At 40.0% G+C, this 23393-nt stretch overlaps 1 protein-coding gene and 1 long non-coding RNA gene across 3 annotated transcripts in view; one reads left to right on the top strand and one right to left on the bottom strand.

Moving 5' to 3' along the window:
* Positions 1-6226: 6226 nt before the first annotated feature.
* LOC132096731 (uncharacterized) lies at positions 6227-9399 on the bottom strand. Its single transcript, XR_009422615.1, has 2 exons — positions 8851-9399; positions 6227-6908 (listed from the first exon to the last, which is right to left on the bottom strand). It is a non-coding gene; the product is annotated as an uncharacterized LOC132096731 (long non-coding RNA).
* cables1 (Cdk5 and Abl enzyme substrate 1) overlaps positions 9396-23393 on the top strand; it is a 39763-nt gene continuing 25765 nt past the window's right edge. For both annotated transcript variants that reach the window (XM_059502309.1, XM_059502310.1), the window contains exon 1: positions 9396-10069. In XM_059502309.1, the coding sequence (XP_059358292.1) occupies positions 9531-10069 (539 nt within the window). In that variant the 5' untranslated portion in view covers positions 9396-9530. The remainder of the gene's footprint in view (positions 10070-23393) is intronic.

Here is a 23393-nt window from a genome sequence, read left to right on the forward strand (position 1 = left end):
GTTCGGTTTACGGCTAGTTACATGTAATTGCAAATTATTTTATATATTTTAAAATAATATATATTTGAATAATTTATCATTATTATAGTACAACCCGAATTCCGGAAAAGTTGGGACGTTTTTTAAATTTTAATAAAATGAAAACTAAAAGACTTAAAAATCACATGAGCCAATATTTTATTCACAATAGAACATAGATAACATAGCAAATGTTTAAACTGAGAAAGTTTACAATTTTATGCACAAAAATGAGCTCATTTCAATTTTGATTTCTGCTACAGGTCTCAAAATAGTTGGGACGGGGCATGTTTACCATGGTGTAGCATCTCCTTTTCTTTTCAAAACAGGTTGAAGACGTCTGGGCATTGAGGCTATGAGTTGCTGGAGTTTTGCTGTTGGAATTTGGTCCCAGTCTTGCCTTATATAGATTTCCAGCTGCTGAAGAGTTCGTGGTCGTCTTTGACGTATTTTTCGTTTAATGATGCGCCAAATGTTCTCTATAGGTGAAAGATCTGGACTGCAGGCAGGCCAGGTTAGCACCCGGACTCTTCTACGACGAAGCCATGCTGTTGTTATAGCTGCAGTATGGGGTTTTGCATTGTCCTGCTGAAATAAACAAGGCCTTCCCTGAAATAGACGTTGTTTGGAGGGAAGCATATGTTGCTCTAAAACCTTTATATACCTTTCAGCATTCACAGAGCCTTCCAAAACATGCAAGCTGCCCATACCGTATGCACTTATGCACCCCCATACCATCAGAGATGCTGGCTTTTGAACTGAACGCTGATAACATGCTGGAAGGTCTCCCTCCTCTTTAGCCCGGAGGACACGGCGTCCGTGATTTCCAACAAGAATGTCAAATTTGGACTCGTCTGACCATAAAACACTATTCCACTTTGAAATAGTCCATTTTAAATGAGCCTTGGCCCACAGGACACGACGGTGCTTCTGGACCATGTTCACATATGGCTTCCTTTTTGCATGATAGAGCTTTAGTTGGCATCTGCTGATGGCACGGCGGATTGTGTTTACCGACAGTGGTTTCTGAAAGTATTCCTGGGCCCATTTAGTAATGTCATTGACACAATCATGCCGATGAGTGATGCAGTGTCGTCTGAGAGCCCGAAGACCATGGGCATCCAATAAAGGTCTCCGGCCTTGTCCCTTACGCACAGAGATTTCTCCAGTTTCTCTGAATCTTTTGATGATGTTATGCACTGTAGATGATGAGATTTGCAAAGCCTTTGCAATTTGACGTTGAGGAACATTGTTTTTAAAGTTTTCCACAATTTTTTTACGCAGTCTTTCACAGATTGGAGAGCCTCTGCCCATCTTTACTTCTGAGAGACTCTGCTTCTCTAAGACAAAGCTTTTATAGCTAATCATGTTACAGACCTGATATCAATTAACTTAATTAATCACTAGATGTTCTCCCAGCTGAATCTTTTCAAAACTGCTTGCTTTTTTAGCCATTTGTTGCCCCCGTGCCAACTTTTTTGAGACCTGTAGCAGGCATTAAATTTTAAATGAGCTAATTAAGTGGATAAAAGTGTAAAATTTCTCAGTTTAAACATTTGCTACGTTATCTATGTTCTATTGTGAATAAAATATTGGCTCATGTGATTTGAAATTGCTTTAGTTTTCATTTTATTAAAATTTAAAAAACGTCCCAACTTTTCCGGAATTCGGGTTGTAACTACATGTGTAACTTAAAAAGTTAATAGCAAAATATAATTTGCACAAGCCCAATTTATAATTAAAAGTTATTTAAACAATTATAATACTGATCCTTAAAATTCTGATCTCAAATCAGTGTCAAAGGACAGGCAACGAATATGTTGTTTAAGATCAAACAGCTTTCGACAGAGATTGGAATGAAGGAATCATTGATCATTGACTTGCTTGTATTTCAGGGGAAAAGGTCATCATGTATAAATGTCAATGAAATGTATTACATTAATTTCTATAGGAGCACATATTTTTAAGCACTAAACCAATTCATTTGACAGTTCTTTAACACACACAGTACAGTCATCCCCATGGCTGTGGAATGCACAGGTCTTCTTCCTCTCTACATGCTGACTCATAATATACTCCTTCCTCTTATACTGAAAGACTGCTGTTTTTGCCCACTCACTTGCGTGGGCTTTTCCTCAAAGTTATAGGTTGCTGTTACAGTAAACTTAGAGTCTATACACTGACCTTCCCAATGAACTGTTTTAACCTCAGACTTCCCCCATAAATCCTCCATCATGTTTCCTCTTAGCCACCCAAATGTGGCCCCATTCTTGGCCCTTTATTGTTTCATCCAGTGTCCCCATCCTGCCATGCTTAATTTTACCTGAAATCAAAATTTTCGCCAAACAGTAAGGCAGGGTTGTGCTCTTTTCCCTAAAAAAGGGGTTTCTATGAAACATGAGGTGTTTTTGTTCTACAAGTGTCACTATGTGTCCACAAGTGTACAGTCAGTGGATCGTGTGTTGTTTTCTTGAACGCAAAGTGAAAGTGGATGCCAGAACATCTCTTTTAAAGGCAATAGCTTGGATAAACAAATTTAGAAAACTGAAGTGCAGCGAGTGACATTAAATTAATGGAGCATGGGAAACATTCTGGGCAGATAATATCTTGGTGAGGTCTGTGCTGTGCATTTTCACACTGAGACTACAGCTCTGTCCAAATCTTAGTCAGCTGCATACAGAAATATAATTTTTTTGTATTAATTAACTACATGTACTTACTTTATGGTTCGGGTTAGGATTAGGGTTTGGCTTGGGGTTACTTGCATGCAATTATGCATAATTTATTGTTATTAGTGGATGTAACGTGTAACACCTTTAAATAAAGTGTTACCTTTTCTCACTGCAGCACTGTTGGATGTTTAGAATGTTATATATATATATATATATATATATATACATATATAATTTTTGTTTAAACTTTTACATTGTGTTTCTTAATACCTTTCCACAAAACCCCCAGTACTCGATTGCAGCCACCTTTCAAAACCCCTGACTGATGCTGCCTAAGAAGAATAGTTGCCTATGAAGGCAATAGACAACAAGGCACCTCACTAGAGGTTTTGGAACAGAGCTCATGTGTGCCAACTTTAGTGTCTCCCCCAACTGCTTGCTTATCCTCTTCAAATAAATACAAATGAATGTTTTCATTTTGAGCCGAACAGTAAAGTATGTTATCACAGGCCTGCTTTCCTCCACGCAAGAGAATGGAAAACAAATACAGATTCAAACTGTTTTCAAAAATGCTATCCCATTATGACTAAATTGTTTTAATGTTGAAGTTGTGTGCAAGAATGATGTTGTGATTAATATGGTCAGCTCTCATCTGACAGCTTTATGGAGTGCCTCAGTTACCACATTCAAGAGGTCATGGCCTCATATGTAACACACGATCATTAGACTAATAACTTACATCATGGAGAAATTTAGTATTGTTTAATTTTATTCTCATCAATGATGAATATTTTACATAATACATTTGTTATTATGCAGTTTAATTCCAGATGTTTTTCCCCCCACAATCTGCCCAAGCTATTTGCTGTTACACAAACTCTTTTCATAATTTTATTATAAGATAATGATTTTTACATTATTTTAAAATCAAATAATAATGATTCTAAAACTGAGTGATTAACTATGAACTATTAAACTTTTAAGTAGAAACTGGTAAGTTGGAGTTTTTAAAATGATGTGATAATCTAATTTTCAAAGAATTCAGACTCATTCCAGGAACATGTCAGATTTGTGTGTTTTGGGTGGGCTGATATTGGGGGGAAGGTGGGACGGTTTCCTAAATGTTGAATGATCACATTGCAATGGCAATGTTTATATCACTAATAATATGATGCTTTACTGCTGCTTGATCTGAGTGTAAGATGAATTTATGAATTTGTGAAACAGTGAATTTGGTTTCATAAAATGTGTCCATGATTAAAGGGTTAGTCAAAATTATGTCATTAATAACTGTCATTAATAAATGTCGTTCCAAACTTATAAGACCTCCGTTTATCTTCGGAAGACAGTTTAAGATATTTTAGATTTAGTCTGAGAGCTCTCAGTCCCTACATTGAAACTGTGTGCACAGTCTACTGTCCATGTCCAGAAAGGTAAGAAAAACATCATCAAAGTAGTCCATGTGACATCAGAGGGACAGTTAGAATTTTTTGAAGCATCGAAAATACATTTTGGTCCAAAAATAGCAAAAACTATGACTTTATTCAGCATTGTCTTCTCTTCCATGTCTGTTGTGAGAGAGTTCAAAACAAACAGTTTGTGATATCCGGTTCGCGAACAAATCATTCGATGTAACCGGATCTTTTTGAACCAGTTCACCAAATCGAACTGAATCGTTTTAAATAGTTCACGTCTCCAATACGCATTTATCCACAAATGATTTAGCTGTTAACTTTTTTAATGTGGCTAACACTTCCTCTGAGTTCAAACAAACCAATATCCCGGAGTAATTCATTTACTCAAACAGTACACTGACTGAACTGCTGTGAACAGAGAACTGAAGATGAAGCCAACCTTGATACTGATACTGTGCATGTGTGTTTCAGCGTGAAGCTGACTGACACACAGAGCGTCTGAACCGAACTGATTCTTTTGGTGAATGATTCTGAACTGTTTCTTTGCTAGTGTTATGAGCGTGGGTAAACTGAAGGCTTGAATCAAGGGCAATCATCGCCAATGACGCCATTACGTCGAGCGCAAAAGAACCGGTGAACCGTTTTCTTCAACCGGTTTATTGAATTGAACTACTGGTGATCCGAAAACTGATGCAACTGGTTCTTGACTCGAGAACGAGTCAGTCTTTTGTTCATTGGATTAATGCTTATTGAAAACGTGAACCGTTTAAAACGATTCAGTTCGATTTGGTGAACTGGTTCAAGAAGATCCGGTTACATCGAATGATTTGTTCACGAACCGGATATCACAAACTGTTTGTTTTGAACTCTCTCACAAAAGACACAGAAGAGAAAACAATGCTGAATAAAGTCGTAGTTTTTGCTATTTTTGGACCAAAATGTATTCTCGATGCTTCAAAAAATTCTAACTGACCCTCTGATGTCACATGGACTACTTTGATGATGTTTTTCTTACCTTTCTGGACATGGACAGTAGACTGTGCACACAGTTTCAATGGAGGGACTGAGAGCTCTCGGACTAAATCTAAAATATCTTAAACTGTGTTCTGAAGATAAACGGAGGTCTCAAGGGTTTGGAACGACATGAGGGTGAGTCATTTATGACATAATTTAGATTTTTGGGTGAACTAACCCTTTAAGAAAGGCCAATTATTATTATTATTATTATTATTTTTATTTTTTATCTAGTTTTTCAAGCATTTTTCAAGTTCTTAGAACTTGTACTTTTTGTATTCAGGTTTTATATAGTTCAGAGTTTTATTTTATATCACTGTAAAAACTTTCAATTTAATGACATGAAAGTCTTGCAGTGAAACTATCAAATGAACTTAACATCTTCCAAATGTTTAAAGTGTACATATCTAAAATGTTTCTAATTCAATTTTCTTAATTTCTTCCTTTTAATAAAAACAAATATAAATAATGTATATTTATTCATTCTAATATTATAATATCATCATTTTTAAGGGAATCACACCACATGACATTTTACAACATGTACATGTAACATGTATGTATATATAAATATATATATGTACCATATGTTCTTTGTTGGGTATCATATTTGTTACTATTATGTCTCATTTAGTAAGAGAATATGAAGTTAATACAGAGCAAATAAACATCTTAATTTTATTCAGAGGCCCAAACTGAGAAATAATGTCCAATTTGGTACAGTTGCTGATATTTACATGGCCAAAGTAAAGTATATACTGTACATATCAGTGGTCAGTCATTGTGAATGAGATGATATTTAAATGCTTAGTTTTATGATAAAATAAATTTAAAAAGGTATTTGAGTACAAATACACATTCTCCAAAATCCTCTTTTTAAACATGAATTTTCTTAAAAAATTATATATGGTTAATCAAGTAAATGGTAAAATAAAAAAAATAATAAAAAAATTAAAAATAATAATCAAATGAAATTATTAACTATAAAAACGTATTTTTACATTTACATCAGTAAAACAAAATCAAAAATCAAATCAAAATTAAAAAAAAATGTTTTAGAATGATATTAAAAGGATTTTTACTTGCTAAAAAAATATGAACCACCAATCAGAAAGCATGTAATATATTTAGTACAAGATATTTCTCCAGTATTTTTGTTTTTTTAAGAGGAGCAAGAAATTGTGTATGATAAAGTAGGCTTTATAGAGTAACAGTCATTGTATAAATGAATTTTCATCTGTCACATCAATAACCAATGTATTACTGAACAGTCTGGGAAAAAGTATTGCATACACAAATTTTTATATTATCAATACTTTCCCAATATTTAGTCTCCTCTCCACTCAACCCATCTCTGCCCAGAATGTGTCTTCAGCTAAAGTGGACTAATATGAATCTCTCCAGTTTGAGGACCAGGCCTGACCTGTACTGTTGGCCCCCATGATCCTTTGTTTGGCAGACGCCTCTGCTTCTCCTTTCATCCTCCCTTGAGATAAATCCCTTGATGGACCTTCTCGACTCTGGTTGAAAGTGCAGCGCAGCCGTCATACATCACAGTGGAGCTGGTGTGTTTGATGTGGGGCTGCTGTGGCCCTCGGGTGGGCAGGAGATGGACGTCCTCACAGTTCCCCCTAGAAACTCACTCATCAATCCTACGATCTGACCACAGATCTCCCTCTGCCCAGCCACCTCTGCCCTCTTGACCACGGAGAAGCAACAACAAGAACGCTCAGCGTCAGACTGGGTGACGTTAGGGCAGAAGCAGCTATCCATCACTCCGATTAGGTTCCTGGAAGTATATAAATCACCACTTAAATTGGTATCTTTTTAAAAACAACTTAAAAACATTTCTAACAAAACTGACTCATATCATGTGACTCCTAAATTTCTTAGTCACTCCCAAAACTATTTTAAAAAAACAACAACTTTATAGTCACATCACATGAATCACGTTTTGCTCCCTGAACCCAGCTGATAAGAACAGACTGATAGTTCTGATAAATCACTTTCACTTTCAGTTCCACAAGATCCCAGTTCTCCCAGGTTCATATTCCCAACTACCAGCTGTTAGAAAACCATCAGCAATATTTTTGTTCTTTTCCTTAAATCATAGTGAAGCTGTTGCCACACCGTGTGCATCATGACTCACAATAAGGTGCCAAAATCACTTCAGGGGGAGGAAACCCCACACAAACACAGGAAGTGCTGCATTTCACACACAGGGACATAGAGTCTGAGGTCTGTGCTCTGCTCCACTGATTCTGGGATAAGATTAACCTGGCCGAGAGTTACATTGTTGCTCGTGACAGCACAGCCTCAAAAAACAGTGTGAAAAGTTGTGTTATTTTGGTGCGTCATGGGACTGAGGAAGTAATAAAACAACACCGAATGCGCAACCAATTGAGGATCTGTCAAATTAGTAATGAAAAGTGAAAGTCTTGTTTTATTTATGTTTAATGCTGATATTTGACTTTGTCTGTCCAACACAATAGTCTTTCAAACTTTTTTTGTCTCTGAATACCATGGCTTATATGCAGATTCTGGGCAACAACAACAACAACAACAAAAAAGGAAAAACAGCTTCTGTGATGAAGGAGTTGCTAACGTATTTCTTTGCTTTAGTATCTGTCATTAACATGGTTAACTCAGCATGTTAGAATAATGTCATTGACCTGAGTGCTTCTGACAGAGGAAGGTTATCAGTGGGGAAGAATTCTGAGAAGATGACAGAGCAAAGGGACCACCCACTGTAACTGGAGCATGGATGTTGTAGTCCACAGTTACAGGAATCTCCTTCATTTAGTTGGCCAAATTAGTAGAAAATTGAGACTAGAAGTACAAATATTCCATGTAGTCGCCCAGTTTATACGAGCTCATAAAACTGTTTGAGATGGTAGTGACTATCGTCACATGTAGCTGTGTATATGATATAAAAACCACAATATTCCCAAACTGCACCACAGTATGTTCACTTAAAATAAACCTTGTAACCCAGGGAACTGATTGAGAAAGAATTCCTGAGTATCTGTTACAAAAGGGAAATTACCTTTAATCTCATGTATTTCATCACAGGTTTATATCACCTCCCTCATTCATTTCATCACTGGAATCTAGCTCACTCGCACCATTATCTCGGTAATATATATATATATTCATTTTTTATTAATTTATTATCTGAACGTTTAGGCTAAACTCTGGAGCCATCTAGTGAACACTTTGAAGAAATCATTCTTTCATCTTCACATAAATTCTAGGCATATTGCATGTAACTTGATTAACCACTAGATGGCGTTGTGATGTTGAAAACAACTGCTATTAAACAGAGTTGAAAAAAAATACAAACAACCAGGTTTTTAGTGCAGCTAGTAAGTCACAGTCAGTGACCGTCTGTTATTGTAAGGAATTGTGCCATCATGTGGAGTTTCGTCATTTCAGCTTAGCTGGTTAGAAGAGGAATCAATAACACTCTCAGTGTTTTTATATTCATATGTGTGACGTTCAGTTACTAAAACATCATAGGCCACCCAGCTGGACAATCCAATTTAAAATATTAAATATGTTTTGGAAACATGGATGCCAAACCAAGGTGGCCTGCAAGCTTCCCATTTAAGTATATTATGCTTGTTGAGTACTTCATAATGATATTTTCTAACACAGTTAAGTGCAGTTTTGTCATTACAAATGTCAGAAAAGTACCTATATTGTCGTCTACCATTAATGCTTATCAGTACATTCAAGCTACACTTTTACCCTGGCAAGGGTACGAAGTTATGTAAAACTACCCAAGGAAATTTTAATACCTATTAAATGTTTAAAAGTCTTAAGAGAGCAAGTCTATTTAAAGTTGTTTGAGGTGAATTTAAAAGTTATTTGAACACACAATAGCGATATCTAAAAGGAAACCAAGATCTCGGGCTACCTAAGATGTTTACTTTTATGTAATTTTTTTTAATGTCCTGTCCAAGTAGCCCAGAAGGGCGGAACAAAAATGAAGGCAAGGGGAAAAACACGCAGACTGTGTTTCAAAACGTACTGAGCCGCCTAAAGTAGACTGCAGTTTTAGCACCGAGGGCGCGCTCAGAATTCGTTCAGCTAAATGAACTTAACCGCTCTCGAACATGCTGTCTAAAATTTTGAACTAAATTCCAAAAGCACTACAAATTCTGTCTAGTTAGGCGACTAGGCATGTTTTGGAACACCGCCTTGTTCTCATGAATCCCCATTGGTCAGACTAAAGTTGCTGCTGCCACAATACTGCACACACGTGACCCAGGTTTTCTGTACACACACAGTTAAACACAGCAGGCACTTAAAAGCCAACGCCATGGCGCTTTGACCACCAATTTCACCCCATATCCAAACAATCACTATGAACCCTCTCCGTTGACAAACACGCACTATCCCACGGCTAATGGCGAGCGCGCTGCAGATGAAGCCCTCCAGTCTGGAGCACACACGGAAGCGCGTAATAGATCCACGACGGAGACAAGCTGCACTCTCATTCCTCAGCAACATCTCTCTGGACGGACGACCCGTGCAGGATGACGGGGAGAATCAGACCGAGGACGAGGACAGCTCCAGGACTAGACAGAGCCTGGTTTCTGCAGTGGGCCAGCAGGCATTGGCCGCAGCAGCGAACCAGGCTCTCAGCAGTGCCCGAGCTGCTGGTTTCATGGCTGGTATCACGGGTCCCAGCGCGGCCGCCGCCGTGACTGCTGCTCCTCCTCCGGCTTTCGAGGAGGATGCGGAGGGGGATGTGTGCGGCTCTCAGGTGCTCCAGTCCGTGTTCAGCTCCCCCTTTTCAGCAGTTCCGCCGGCTACGAGAGGGAGACTTCAGACGTACACTCAGGGAATCCTGCCTGTGTCTTACTCCAGGCAATCCAGCCAGAACTACTGCTGTCTGGATGGAGGGCAGATAGCCAATTCTGCCCTGGAACTGCAGAGATCCAGGTAACCTTATGCACTGGGATGAGGACAGGTCATTAATAACAGTAATGCAGTATGGTGCTCCACAAATTATTAACATGCAAGTTCATTTGTGTTAATCAGTGCCTACTTATGCAAATATGCACCAAACAAATATAATCCTTTAAATTTAGCTCACTTGTAGTATTGCATTTATATTGATGCATATAAATAATCTAACAAAAAAGGGAAACCAAATGGCACATGAAAACAAATGATTTTAGAAATAAATGAACCTTTCTGAGTCATTTTGTAAGCACTTTTACTTTCATGCAGGATCTACTGGGGTGGCAAATGCCACCCTAAAAGAAAGCCTTGCCACCCTTGCTGCCACCCCAGTTGGCAGCAACGAATTAAAAGTTATGGCCAATAAGAAAATTTACGAGCGCGAATCTCCAATGTCCAACTGCAGTGAATGCAGCAGCACGAGAGGACAGAGCAGCAAGAGACTATAGACAGTATTGCAAGAGACTGATTTGTTTGGAAAACTTTCTCAGTGCGCGCGAACGAGGGAACCATGAGACACAGGAGGAGAGATAAAAATGGATCATCTATCAAGAAATGAAGCTTTAATGAAAGCACAGACTTTGAGATGATAAATAACTAACGTTACAGTGGTGTAGTCTACTACGTGATACCCACTTTTAAAAAGCATGACGATACATAACTTCGTTTTGTGTCCGAACTTTCACATTTTCATTCATAAATTTACCCAGTCTGTGTTTGCAAAGCGACAGGGATTGAATCGCGGAATTCAGTCACTAATGGAACTTGCTGTATAAAGCATAACGTCACGGAATTGGGCCATTTTTGAATGAATAAATAAAAAATAGAGCTGTACATTTAATCAAATCTCGATATGGACTAGTGTTCAGTACCGTCGCTCCCTACACGCAGAGTACGCAGTCTGCGTAATGCACCAACTCCCAGAGGGGGCACCATCCCAGTTGCTCAAAAAAAAAAAAAAAAAAAACTTCCGCCATTCTCCCATCCGCGCTCGCAACCGCTCGCACCTCATGTTTGCGGCTGAATGTTCATAATTGATGGATGGACATCTATGCCCGGGTAAAGGACATCAGCAATCTGCCGCAGAGAAAAGAAAACTAAAGAAAGTAAAAAATAAAGTTGGCTTGACGTTGGACGTTCGAGGGTCTCAAATTTAGGGAACGTCTCTAAAGTTACTGTTATGTCTGAAAATGTTCAGCATTGGGTCCCGTTGGACTATGTTTGGTTATGCACTGCGAGTGACAGGTTACTGTGCCTTTAAAGGTTATGGCATTGATTTACGGCAAAGGTCGTAGAATGTAAGTTTCACGTCAGTTGATAAACGGCAACATAAACAAAGCTACACGGTGTGATTATTGAGTCCTTCGCAAACACAACAATTGGCGAACGAGGATGTCTGAACTTGTCCTACCACCTCCGCCACCTTTCCTACCTGTTCCCGGTGATCCAGCTGTTCCCTGGGATCGCTGGCTGGCGTCGTTTGAGGATTATTTGCTGGCTTTAGGACACTCGGATCTAGCGGAGGCGAGGAAGTGCGCGCTTCTGCGCCATTGCCTCGGGCAGGAAGGACAGCGAATCTTCGCCACGCTTACCTTATCGGATGATAAGTACGTCACAGCCACGGCCGCCTTGAAGGCTCACTTCAGCTCTGGAAGAAGCCGGCGGATGCACCGTTTTGAGTTTCGTCAGAGGACACAAACGCCGGGTGAGACCGTTGCCCACTATGTATCAGCATTACGTGAGCTGGCTAGACTTTGTGAGTTTGGGGCTTTGGAGGATGGACTTAGAGTTGACCAGTTAATAGAGAAAACGTCATGTAACCAACTGAGGGAGAGACTTTTACTAGAGCCAGACTCCACGACACTAGCGGACGCTTTAGTAATTGGGAAGCAGTTGGAAACGGCTCTAATGGAGGCGCGCAAGTTCGGCCACGCTGCGCACGAGCCTGTGACGTCATCACCACCATCAGTTCAGCATACAGGGACGGCAGCAGCGGCTGACAGGGTGAGTGACAGTTTGGACGTACAGAGAGTGGACAGGGGGCCCAGGGAGAGTGGGCACAAAAGCTGTAGCAACTGTGGTTCCCCTAAACATGCAACCAGAGATCAGTCATGCCCTGCCCAGGGAAAACGTTGTCGTAACTGCAACAAGTTGAACCATTTTGCACGCTGCTGTCGCTCCTCTCCAGCTTGCCATGATACTGCTGCTGTTCCCATAAACACTGTACAGACCTCACAGCCTTCGTTCAAGCTCTGCACTTGCCATGTGGGCACAGCTCTCATTCCACTCCTCGTGGACACAGGCGCTAAAGTGTCAATCCTGAACAAATGTACATATGACCGCTTCTTCAGTCACGTGCCTCTGGAAGCAGCGGCTAAACCCCTGTTAGGCTACGGCCATTTTCCCATCTCTACTCTGGGTGTGGCCTGCCTTCCCGTCAGATATGATCAACAATGTGCGCCTGCCACCAAGTTCTGTATTACCCGGAAGGGAGCTAACATTATGGGCCTAGACTTGTTCCTTGCCCTGGGTTTTACTGTGAGTGATGCTAGGGGCCTGCATGTCCTGCAGGTTGCCACCTCCTGGTCTGACCGCTACCCACAACTATTCAACGGCCTGGGCCACATGACTGGATTTGTACACCAGCCCACTGTTGACCTGGCAGTCCGCCCTGTTATCCAGCCCCTACGGCGCATCCCCCTGGCTCTCCGTGACGCGGTGGAGGCCGAGCTGCATCGCCTGGTGGAGGCGGACGTTATAGAGCCCGTCGATGCCTCGCCGTGGGTGTCTAACCTGGTGATAGCCAAGAGAAAAGGGGGCGGACTGCGACTCTGTGTCGACCTCACAGACGTTAACAAAGCCATCATTCCTGATAAGTACCCCCTACCAACGGCGGAGGAGCTCACTAGCCATTTCCACGCCTCCATTGTTTTCAGTAAGATGGACTTACGTAACGGCTACCTGCAGGTTCCTCTAGCACCGGCCAGCATGGACCTTACAGCGTTTGTCACGCACGTGGGGGTTTTCAGATTTAAACGCATGGCATTTGGACTGTCATCAGCCCCGAGCTGTTTTCAGAAGATAATGTCACTCATATTGGCTGGTATCCAGGGTGTCTCCATCTACCTAGATGACGTGGTGGTGCATGCGCCCTCGACCACACTGCATGATGATCGCCTGGAGCAGGTCTTTCAGCGTTTCGAACAGCATGGGGTCACACTGAACTCTGAGAAATGCATGTTCGGTGTTGAGGAGGTCGAGTTCCTGGGTTTCAGGCTCTCAAAAGAGGGCATCGCCCCGATAATGTCACACACTGAGGCCATTCTGTCCCTACCAGACCCGCAGTCGCCATCCCAGCTGTCTTCCTTCCTGGGGATGGCCGCCTACTACCTCAGATTCATGCCACACTACTCTGACTCAACGGCCCCCCTGCGCCGGCTGCTCAGGAAGGATGTTACCTGGGACTGGACCCCGGCCTGCCACGAAGCTGTGCGCATCATCAAACGGCAGCTCACGTCCCCACCCACACTGACCCATTTCAGCTTGACCGCGCCCACCATGGTCACCTGCGACGCCTCCGGGGTGGCGCTAGGCGCTGTGCTCTCCCAGACTCAAGAGGGGGTGGAACGCCCGGTGGCTTTCGCCTCACGGGCACTTACTACAGCTGAGCAGAAGTATTAGGTGGGGGAGAGGGAGGCCCTGGCCTGCCTGTGGGCATGCGAACGCTGGCATGTTTACCTATATGGGAGGCCTTTTACCATCCGCACAGACCACCAAGCGCTGACGGCACTGCTGGCGACTCAAGGCTCGGGGCACAGGCCCATGAGACTGCTAAGGTGGGCTGACAGGCTGAACCAGTATAACTTCAGTCTGGAGTTTATGCCTGGGCGGGCCAACACGGTGGCCGACCTCCTGTCTAGAGCTGTGTCGGTGACGAAAGATGCAGGCGGGGTGACATCAGACACAGAGAGCGATGAAGACTGGGTCCACATCCTGCATGGGCCTCTCAGTTCAGTAGTCACTCTGGCGGAGCTGCAGCAGGCCTCAGCTGCTGACGAGGCCCTCACAACTCTCCGTACCTACGTCCAGGACGGCTGGCCTGCCAAAGTAGATGACAGACTGCTCCCCTATTACCGCTTCCGCAACGAGCTCTCCTGCTGGGGAGCGGTGTGCCTGGCCCGTGGCCACCGTGCGGTCGTTCCTGAAATTCTCAGGCCCAGAGTGCTACACATGGCGCATGAGGGGCACCTGGGGGTGGTTAAGGTGAAGCAGCGCTGCCGTGACACAGTGTGGTGGCCCCACATAGACTCGGATGTTGAGGAGCTGGTACGTAACTGCGCTTGCTGCCTCCTGAGTGGGAAAACTGGTCAGCCTGCCACAGCCCCTCTCACCCCGACCTCTTGGCCGTCCTCACCCTGGGAACATATTCAGATCGACCTCTGTGGAGAACTCCACGGGGCACCGGCTCACGCTCGCTACCTGCTGGTTGTGCACGACCTTCATTCGAAGTGGCCAGAGGTTTTTCAGCTGAGCTCCATCACTGCTCACTCCATCATCGACCGCATGGACAAACTGTTTGGGCGCTGGGGCCTCCCCAGGGTCATCACAACGGATAACGGGCCCCAATTTGTGTCAGGAGAGTTTATGGAGTTCCTCACGGTACGGTCCATCAAGCACATCAGGACGGCAGTGTATCACCCGGAGAGTAATGGGGGGGTGGAAAGACTGAACAAAACTCTCAAAAATGGAATCAGAGCCTGTCTGGAGGAAGGGAAAACCTTCAGCGATGCACTCAACCAAACTCTCCTGACCATCCGGGCATCCAAACATTCCACCACGGGAGTGTCACCTGCATTGCTCATGATTGGGCGTGAACTAAAGCAACCACTGGACTGCTTGAGAGCTGAGCCAGCTCCTGCTCGTGGGAGCCCAGGGCTCCAGGAAGCCAGAGCTCAGGTAAAAGGTTCACAGGCTCGGATGAAAGAGAGGTTTGATGCCACGCACAGAGTGCAGATCCCCTCACTTTCTCCAGGGGTTTGGGTCAGGATCAAACACCTCCACCGCCAAAATAAGCTACAGTCATACTGGTCAGAACCCCTGAGGGTGACTAAGAAGTTGGGGCCGGCCACTTATAGACTGGAGAATGGGACTCGTTGGCACTCGAACCGCCTGCACAGAGTCGCAGCTCCCTCAGCACCTGCATCACCTCTGTCCACAGCAGCGGCTCTGGGTTGGCAGCCTAGGCCAAGAGCTAACCGGTTGGGGGGTAATCCACCAGCATTGCCTGACGCCTTTTCACGGCCAGCACGCCCTCAGAGAATGAGGGTCCCGCCTGTCTGGCATGGGGACTATGTGACAGGGTGATAGTGAGTGACACTGGGGAATGTGGGTTAAAAGTTATGTTACAGTTTCCAGGGGGGTGGGGGGAAAATGTTATGTCTGAAAATGTTCAGCATTGGGTCCCGTTGGACTATGTTTGGTTATGCACTGCGAGTGACAGGTTACTGTGCCTTTAAAGGTTATGGCATTGATTTACGGCAAAGGTCGTAGAATGTAAGTTTCACGTCAGTTGATAAACGGCAACATAAACAAAGCTACACGGTGTGATTATTGAGTCCTTCGCAAACACAACAGTTACATACGATATTGGTATACACTTTTCTAACGTCAGTAGCATTTGAGGAGAATGACTTACAGTCATAAAAAGAACTGTAATTGCTCATCTAGGTGTCGCTATAATGCACAATTGAATTGAATGTTTGATATTTATTAAAATAAACTGTAAATCATATGTAAATTATGCTACTTTTTCACATGGGCTCAAACGCAAATTTGAAGCTCAATAGCACTTGCAGCCTTAAAACAATTGTAATGTGTTCATTTAGGTGTCAGCTACAATGCACACCTTATACATTTCAAATATGTATTAAAATAAATTATAAATCATTTAGTTAAAAACTAGGCCCGTTTATCACTTTCAGGCACATTCCTGTGAAAGGTTTTTTTTTGTTTTGTTTTTTCAGGTTCCCTTACGAAAATTACCCATGGTTTTAACAATAACACCACAAATCACTGTTCTTGTAGCCATGGTAACTGCAAATTAACCATGGTTTTGTTACTTCAAATAATAATTTACAAAGAAGTATTAATATACTGTAATATTTTTTTGATGTTGTTGTTGCTATAAAAACAGACCTAAGCCATCAATAGCCTTTAAAATGACTTAAAATGCATTAAATAAAAAACAATGAGGCAATAATGATTGGTTAATTATAACACTGTTAAAATACATAATGTAGGAAAATACAAAATAAACAATTTATGAACATGTTATTACAAATGCCTGCAAAGGGAGCCAAATGCCATGTAATTGCTGCTGTTACACTTACAGGACAATCAAATCCTTGTTTAGACTACTGACCAAACATTTATTTCAAATATTCACTTAATCTTTCATTTTTGGCCACCGTTTTGCTATAGATGACACAGCCTTTATAATTTCTTCAACAAAAAACGTGCATATCACAACCCTTACAAAAATAAACCATGGTTGTATCATAGTAAAACTGCTTAATTTCCTTTTGCATGATTTCTTAATGCTTGAGACTATAAAATAAATTAGACTCATAATAAAGTTATAGCCATAGGTAAATGTCGAGAGCTACAATTGTAATTTGTAAATAATACAATTTATTAATTTACATTTTTATTTCATTAAAGTTCTATATTCACCCCTATAGTAAGTGTTTTTTTTCCCTCATCATATTTGAGGAAGGGGTGCACAAAAATACAATCCTGCTTAGGGCACCCATTTGGCCAGCAGCGGCCCTGAAGTTGTTGTTATACACGTCTCTGGGAATGTGTGCTCTACTACACACACACACAAACACACACACACTAAAGCACGCGTGGTGTTTTCAGCTCTTCACTATATTGACACATGATGTAGGCTACACATGTGCACGCCAGCGCGCTATCATAGGATTTCACCATTTCATTTGATAAAACTATCGTCATTCATTCGTATCATATACACTGACAGAAACTGCAATGTCTTTAAAATAAAATTTTGGTATAACTTGAAGAAATTCAAACAGAAGTATAGTACTATTGCACAGTAGAGTATGCTATATTTCAAGTAGGCCTAATAGCTAATAATAATAATAGTTTATTAAAAAACACAGAAACTCTGTCTTCAACCCACCAAAATAAAAGTTCGGTCTAACTCAAAGACTTTATGTAAGAAATTGCACGGTAAAATATACTTAAAAAAAGATCTACTTAAATGTTATTTTAAAGGAATATTACACAAGTTTTCATAGATGTTTTAATTTAAACTTGCCAAAACAATAACACCATTTTTCTTTCAAAAACTATTTCTAAAAGTACATTTGTATTTGTGCCTATAATGCTTATTTATTTATTATTATTGTCAGATAATAAAACCTATGCTTCGGGGACCATATTCATATTACATCTAAATCTAAATGTAGCTCTTGACTGGTTGAGTTATAGGGTGATTAACACTAAACAGTAGAAAATCAGTTGAGTCTCCCCATCTGTAAATGTCATTGGCTGTTAAAGTCTTGTGTTTCTTATAATAAATTGACATATTGATAACACAGAACCTTTTATAATGCTCTTAATTACATGTCGATGCATACTGTATGCATTAGTGAGTGTGGTGGTGCTTATGGGGTATGGTCACTTATTCCTTATATGAACTGTTGTAAAAGCAAGACATTGATTGCATGAGATTAAGTGTGTAAATGATAGCCTGTGCCCTTTTGTAGTGTGCACCTATACTATTTATCATCAAACTGTTATAACTGTGACTAAATTTGGTATATATATATATATATATATATATATATATATATATATATATATATATATATATATATATATATATATATATATATATATATATATATACGTCTGCCATATGTTGCCACCCCTCAAAAATTCCTGCCCCCTTCTCGCCACCCCATCAATATTTTTCTAGATCCGCCCCTGCTTGCATGTCACCTCTGGTGTAGTTCCTCACATAAACTATGAATGTGTTCCATGTTTACTACCACAAAGTGTCCGTCCAAATACATTTTATGCAGTATATCATTTGTATTAACAAACTTTATTTGCATTTCACTCGTGTGAGAAGTCACTAGTACCATCTCTAAAATAAATGCAATTTGAGTTGATATTTAGAATATTTCATATAGAGAGTTTCATTCATGCATTTTGTGGTGTGGGCCTGTCTGTGTTAAACATAGCTCTTTAATAATGTAAAATTATAATGCAAAATATAAATTGCAAAGTACAAACATTTGCAACTATGTTGTAATACGAACTGTCTGATATAAAGACCCTTTTTTTAAACGAGTGGCATGGTAATTTTCAAACTAGATTCAGACATAAATACTGTACATCACAATGTTTGTGTACAGTAATGGTTTCCACTAGGTCTCTTTAATTGTTTGATACAGTGTACTTTTTTTATTTTATTGCAAAAGTTTTTCACAATATTGCTGTTGAGGTGGGTGGGATAAAGTTATATTGTTTCAGAGAAATTCACATAGAAGCTGTTGTGAAGTGAGGGATTACCTAGAATGTATTGAATTGGGAGATTAGCTGCCATTGAACTAATGGCCCCATTAGACACATTAAACACAATCCCTGACAAAAATCATTCAATAAACTCCGTTCAGGCTTTTCTACAGTACATCACTCACTCATTAATATCCTAAGTGACCTGCATTCTGAGTGACACATGCCGATGACACAGTTTGCATGGGTGAATTTTTCAATTCACCTGTGCTTTACAAAACATTTTAACAAGAATTTTAAATATATTTTAACATTTAATATCAGACTTTTTCCCCCCCATTGAATCACTATGGTGTTATTTAATCACTAATAATTTTATTAATCACCTTTTTCCTTGGCAGCATTTAAAAAAATAATAATAATAATTCCTCATTGTCAGAACTGTTTAAATGTAAAAACCTATTAATATGGCCCTTAAAACTCTTCAAAGGGTATTCATCTTGCCCTATGAAGAAAAACACACAGCAGCCAGTATCTCTAAAGTACCAGGATCATATATTTAGCATGTTCATGGTGACAACTGTGTCTAATCGGAGATGAGCAGGTGGTAACACTGAAGTGTCTGCCAGGCACTTTAGTTTCAGTTCCAACCAACTTAACCACAACATTTCAATCTCAGCCAAACAGCCACAGCACTGGTGTCTGTTGCTCTAACTGTTGCTTTATGAGGCATGCAAAGCATAACCAAATCTACAGTCGTTAAGTTACAGTTTATTTTACTTTCTCTTTCTAGCATATATATATATATATATATATATATATATATATATATATATATATATATATATATATATATATATATATATATATATATATGAAGTGACATTCAGCCAAGTATGGTGACCCATACTCGGAATTTGTGCTCTGCATTTAACCCATCCGAAGTGCACACACACAGAGCAGTGAACACACACACACACTGTGAGCACACACCCGGAGCAGTGGGCAGCCATTTATGCTGCGGCGCCCGGGGAGCAGTTGGGGGTTCGATGCCTTGCTCAAGGGCACCTAAGTCATGGTATATATATATATATATATATATATATATATATATATATATATATATATATATATATATATATATATATATATATAATATGCAATATAATATAGAAAAAGTATTTTATGCACAATTGTTTTCTCATGAAAATAACTGTTTTAGTGCTTCACTGTAGTACTGGCAGGCACTGGAATGACCTGAAACCTAGTTCTTGCTTCATTTCACAGCAATAATTTTGCCTCCTGTTGGTTTAGTTGTGCAAGGTACTCAGAGACGGGTCAAAAAATGTCCCAACATCTAAATGAACTGGTTTGACTCCAGACAAATGTAAAATGTCTGAATTATTCTTACTATATTGGGTTACTTTAAAACAACAGTAATAATAAAAATAAACAAATAAATAAATAGAGTTTAAGGGTCAGGTCACTTTTATTTTGAACTCTACCTATTCTGAAATACATTTCTAGATGTATAACCACTCTAATCTTACAATTTTGTTCCAATGTACACGTGTACTTTTTCTTAAAGAGTTAGTTCACCAAAAAAAAAGAAAAAGACAATTTTGTCATTAATTACTCACCCTCATGTCGTTCCAAACTTGTAAGACCTTCGTTCATCTTCGAAACACAAATTAAGATATTTTTGAGAAAATCCGAGAGCTCTCTGACCTTCCATAGACACTGTAGGGCTGGGCAAAAAAATTGATTTTTCGATATATCGTTTTTTTTAAATGACATTGATTCAATATCGATTCTCAAAAGTCACAAATTAAACTTTTCCAGTATTTATTTCAGTACACATTTAAAACAATATCTGATTAACGAATCTTATCATTACTCTTCTCCACTAGATGTCACATTTATTTACCTTTGAGCGATGTTACAATGGAAAGCCTGTCATTCATTCAGTGCTTATCATGGTGGAGATACTGAGCTTGAGAATCAAAATCGAATCGAATCTGGACATCTAATCCAGCCCTAGTAGACAGCAATGAAACTGCAGTGTTCTCAGGTCCAGAAACGTTGCAAGGACATCTGTAAAATAGTCCATGTTACATCAGTGGTCAAACCGTCATTTTACGAAGCTACAAGAATACTTTTGTGTTACTTTTCGAGTTACCATCTTCTGCCATTTTGGAGAGTCCCCCAGAATGTAATCAACGTAATCAGCATTGTTTACGTTCAGTAGAAAGCACGCATATGCTGAACATAAACACTGATTATTTTTATTACGTTCTGGGGTACTCTCCAAAAGGGCGGAAGAAGGTAATTCAGGGAGAAGAATTTTTGAGTAAATCATGTATTTATTGTTTTCTTTGCACAAAAAAAATATTCTCATAGCTTCGTAAAGTTACTCTTTAACCACTGATGTCACATGGACTATTTTACTATGCTACGTTTCTGGACCTGGGAACATTGCATTTGCATTGCTGTCTATGGAGGATCAGAGAGCTCTCAGATTTTATCAAAAATATCTTAATTTGTGTTCCGAAGATGAACGATGGTCTTACGGGATTGGAACAACATGAGGGTGAGTGATTAATGACCAAATCTTTGGGTGAACTAACCCTTTAACAGTGAAGTGTATAATTTTTGAGCTAGCCAAAAAGAGTTTTAAAAATAATGTTGGGTTTTAAACCGGTCTACCAAAATATCCTTAGTTTACAATTGGTTGAACTAAATGGGTATTCCCACCCCAAAACTCACTTCAATTATTTCATGTGTCTCCAGAAGTCAACAAATAGCTAACATCTACTGCAAAAAAAAAAAAAAGAAAAAAAAAAAAAAAAATATATATATATATTACATTACATTTACATTTATTCATTTAGCAGACGCTTTTATCCAAAGCGACTTACAGATGAGGACAGTGGAAGCAATCAAAAACAACAAAAAGAGCAATGATATATAAGTGCTATAACAAGTCTCAGTTAGGTTAACACTGTACACCTAGCATGGGATTTTAAATTATATAATATAAAGAAAACAGATAGAATAAAAAAAGAATAGAGCAAGCTAGTGTTAGAGGTCTTTACACATACACACACTCACATACAATTGCATAATTAATGAAAAGAAAATAGAATATAAAAAGATTAGAAAGGTAGTTAGATTTTTTTAAAGAATAGAATTAGAATAGTGAGTGTTAAAGTTAGAGGGTCAAATAAAGATGGAAGAGATGTGTTTTAAGCCGATTCTTGAAGATGGCTAAGGACTCATTCCAGGAGGGAACATTTAATTTAAAAGTCCATAAAAGTGACTTTGTGCTTCTTAGGGCTGGCACAATCAAGCGACGTTCACTTGCAGAACGCAAGCTTCTAGAGGGCACATAAGTCTGAAGTAACAAATTTAGGTAAATGGGTGCAGAGCCAGTGGTAGTTTTGTAGGCAAACATCAATGCCTTGAATTTTATACGAGCAGCTATTGGAAGCCAGTGCAAATTGATAAACAGAGGTGTGACGTCTATTCTTTTTTGCTCATTAAAAATTAATCTTGCTGCCGCGTTCTGAATTAATTGTAAAGGTTTGATAGAATTGGCTGGAAGACCTGCCAAGAGGGCATTGCAATAGTCCAGCCTGGACAGAACAAGAGCTTGAACAAGGAGTTGTGCTGCATGTTCCGAAAGAAAGGGCTTGATCTTCTTGATGTTGAATGCAGGATCGGACAGTTTTAGCAATGTGGTCTGAGAAAGTCAGCTGATCATCAATCATAACTCCAAGGCTTTTAGCTATTTTTGAAGGAGTTATGGTTGATGTGCCTAACTTGATGGTGAAATTGTGATGAAACGATGGGTTTGCTGGAATCACAAGCAGTTCTGTCTTGGCAAGGTTGAGTTGAAGGTGATGGTCCATCATCCAGGAAGAAATGTCTGTTAGACAAGCTGAGATGCACATAGCTACCGTCGGATCATCAGGATGGAATGAGAGGTAGAGTTGAGTGTCATCAGCATAGCAGTGGTATGAAAAGCCATGTTTCTGAATGACAGAACCTAATGATGCCATGTAGACAGAGAAGAGAAGTGGTCCAAGAACTGAGCCCTGAGGCACCCCAGTAGTTAGATGTTGTGACTTGGACACCTGACCTCTCCAAGATACTTTGAAGGACCTATCTGATAGGTAAGACTCAAACCATTGAAGTGTGGTTCCTGAGATGCCTTTTGCCAGTAGGGTTGATAGGAGGATCTGGTGGTTAACCGTGTCAAAAGCAGCGGACAGATCAAGCAGGATAAGTACTGAAGATTTGGATTCCGCTCATGCCAGTCTTAGAGCTTCAACAATTGAGAGCAAGGCCGTCTCAGTTGAATGTCCACTTCTGAAGCCAGATTGGTTGCTGTGAAGGAGGTTGTTGTGTATGGAAGTAAAATAATGACTTATGTCTTTGAAACAAAAAAGCATGCTGAATAGCACTAACTGAAAAATAATGCATTGCATTAACAGTACTTGCATTTTAATGCCTTGAATTTCCAGGGCTTGCATTGTTGGGTCCTGAAATTTTATATAGTTGTTCATTTAAGCTGTGAATATTTCAATTCAAAATATTTCACACACCTTTTCATAATTAAAAAAATCAATAATTCATATTCACCTTCCAGAATTCACTTCCAAAATATTCAATCGGTTAAAAAATACGATGTATAATATTCGACAGGCAAATTTCGGTCCATTTTATTTCACTTTCCAAATTCGCTTCCACAAAT

Source organism: Carassius carassius, chromosome 20 (assembly GCF_963082965.1).
Source record: "Carassius carassius chromosome 20, fCarCar2.1, whole genome shotgun sequence".
NCBI lineage: Eukaryota > Metazoa > Chordata > Actinopteri > Cypriniformes > Cyprinidae > Carassius > Carassius carassius.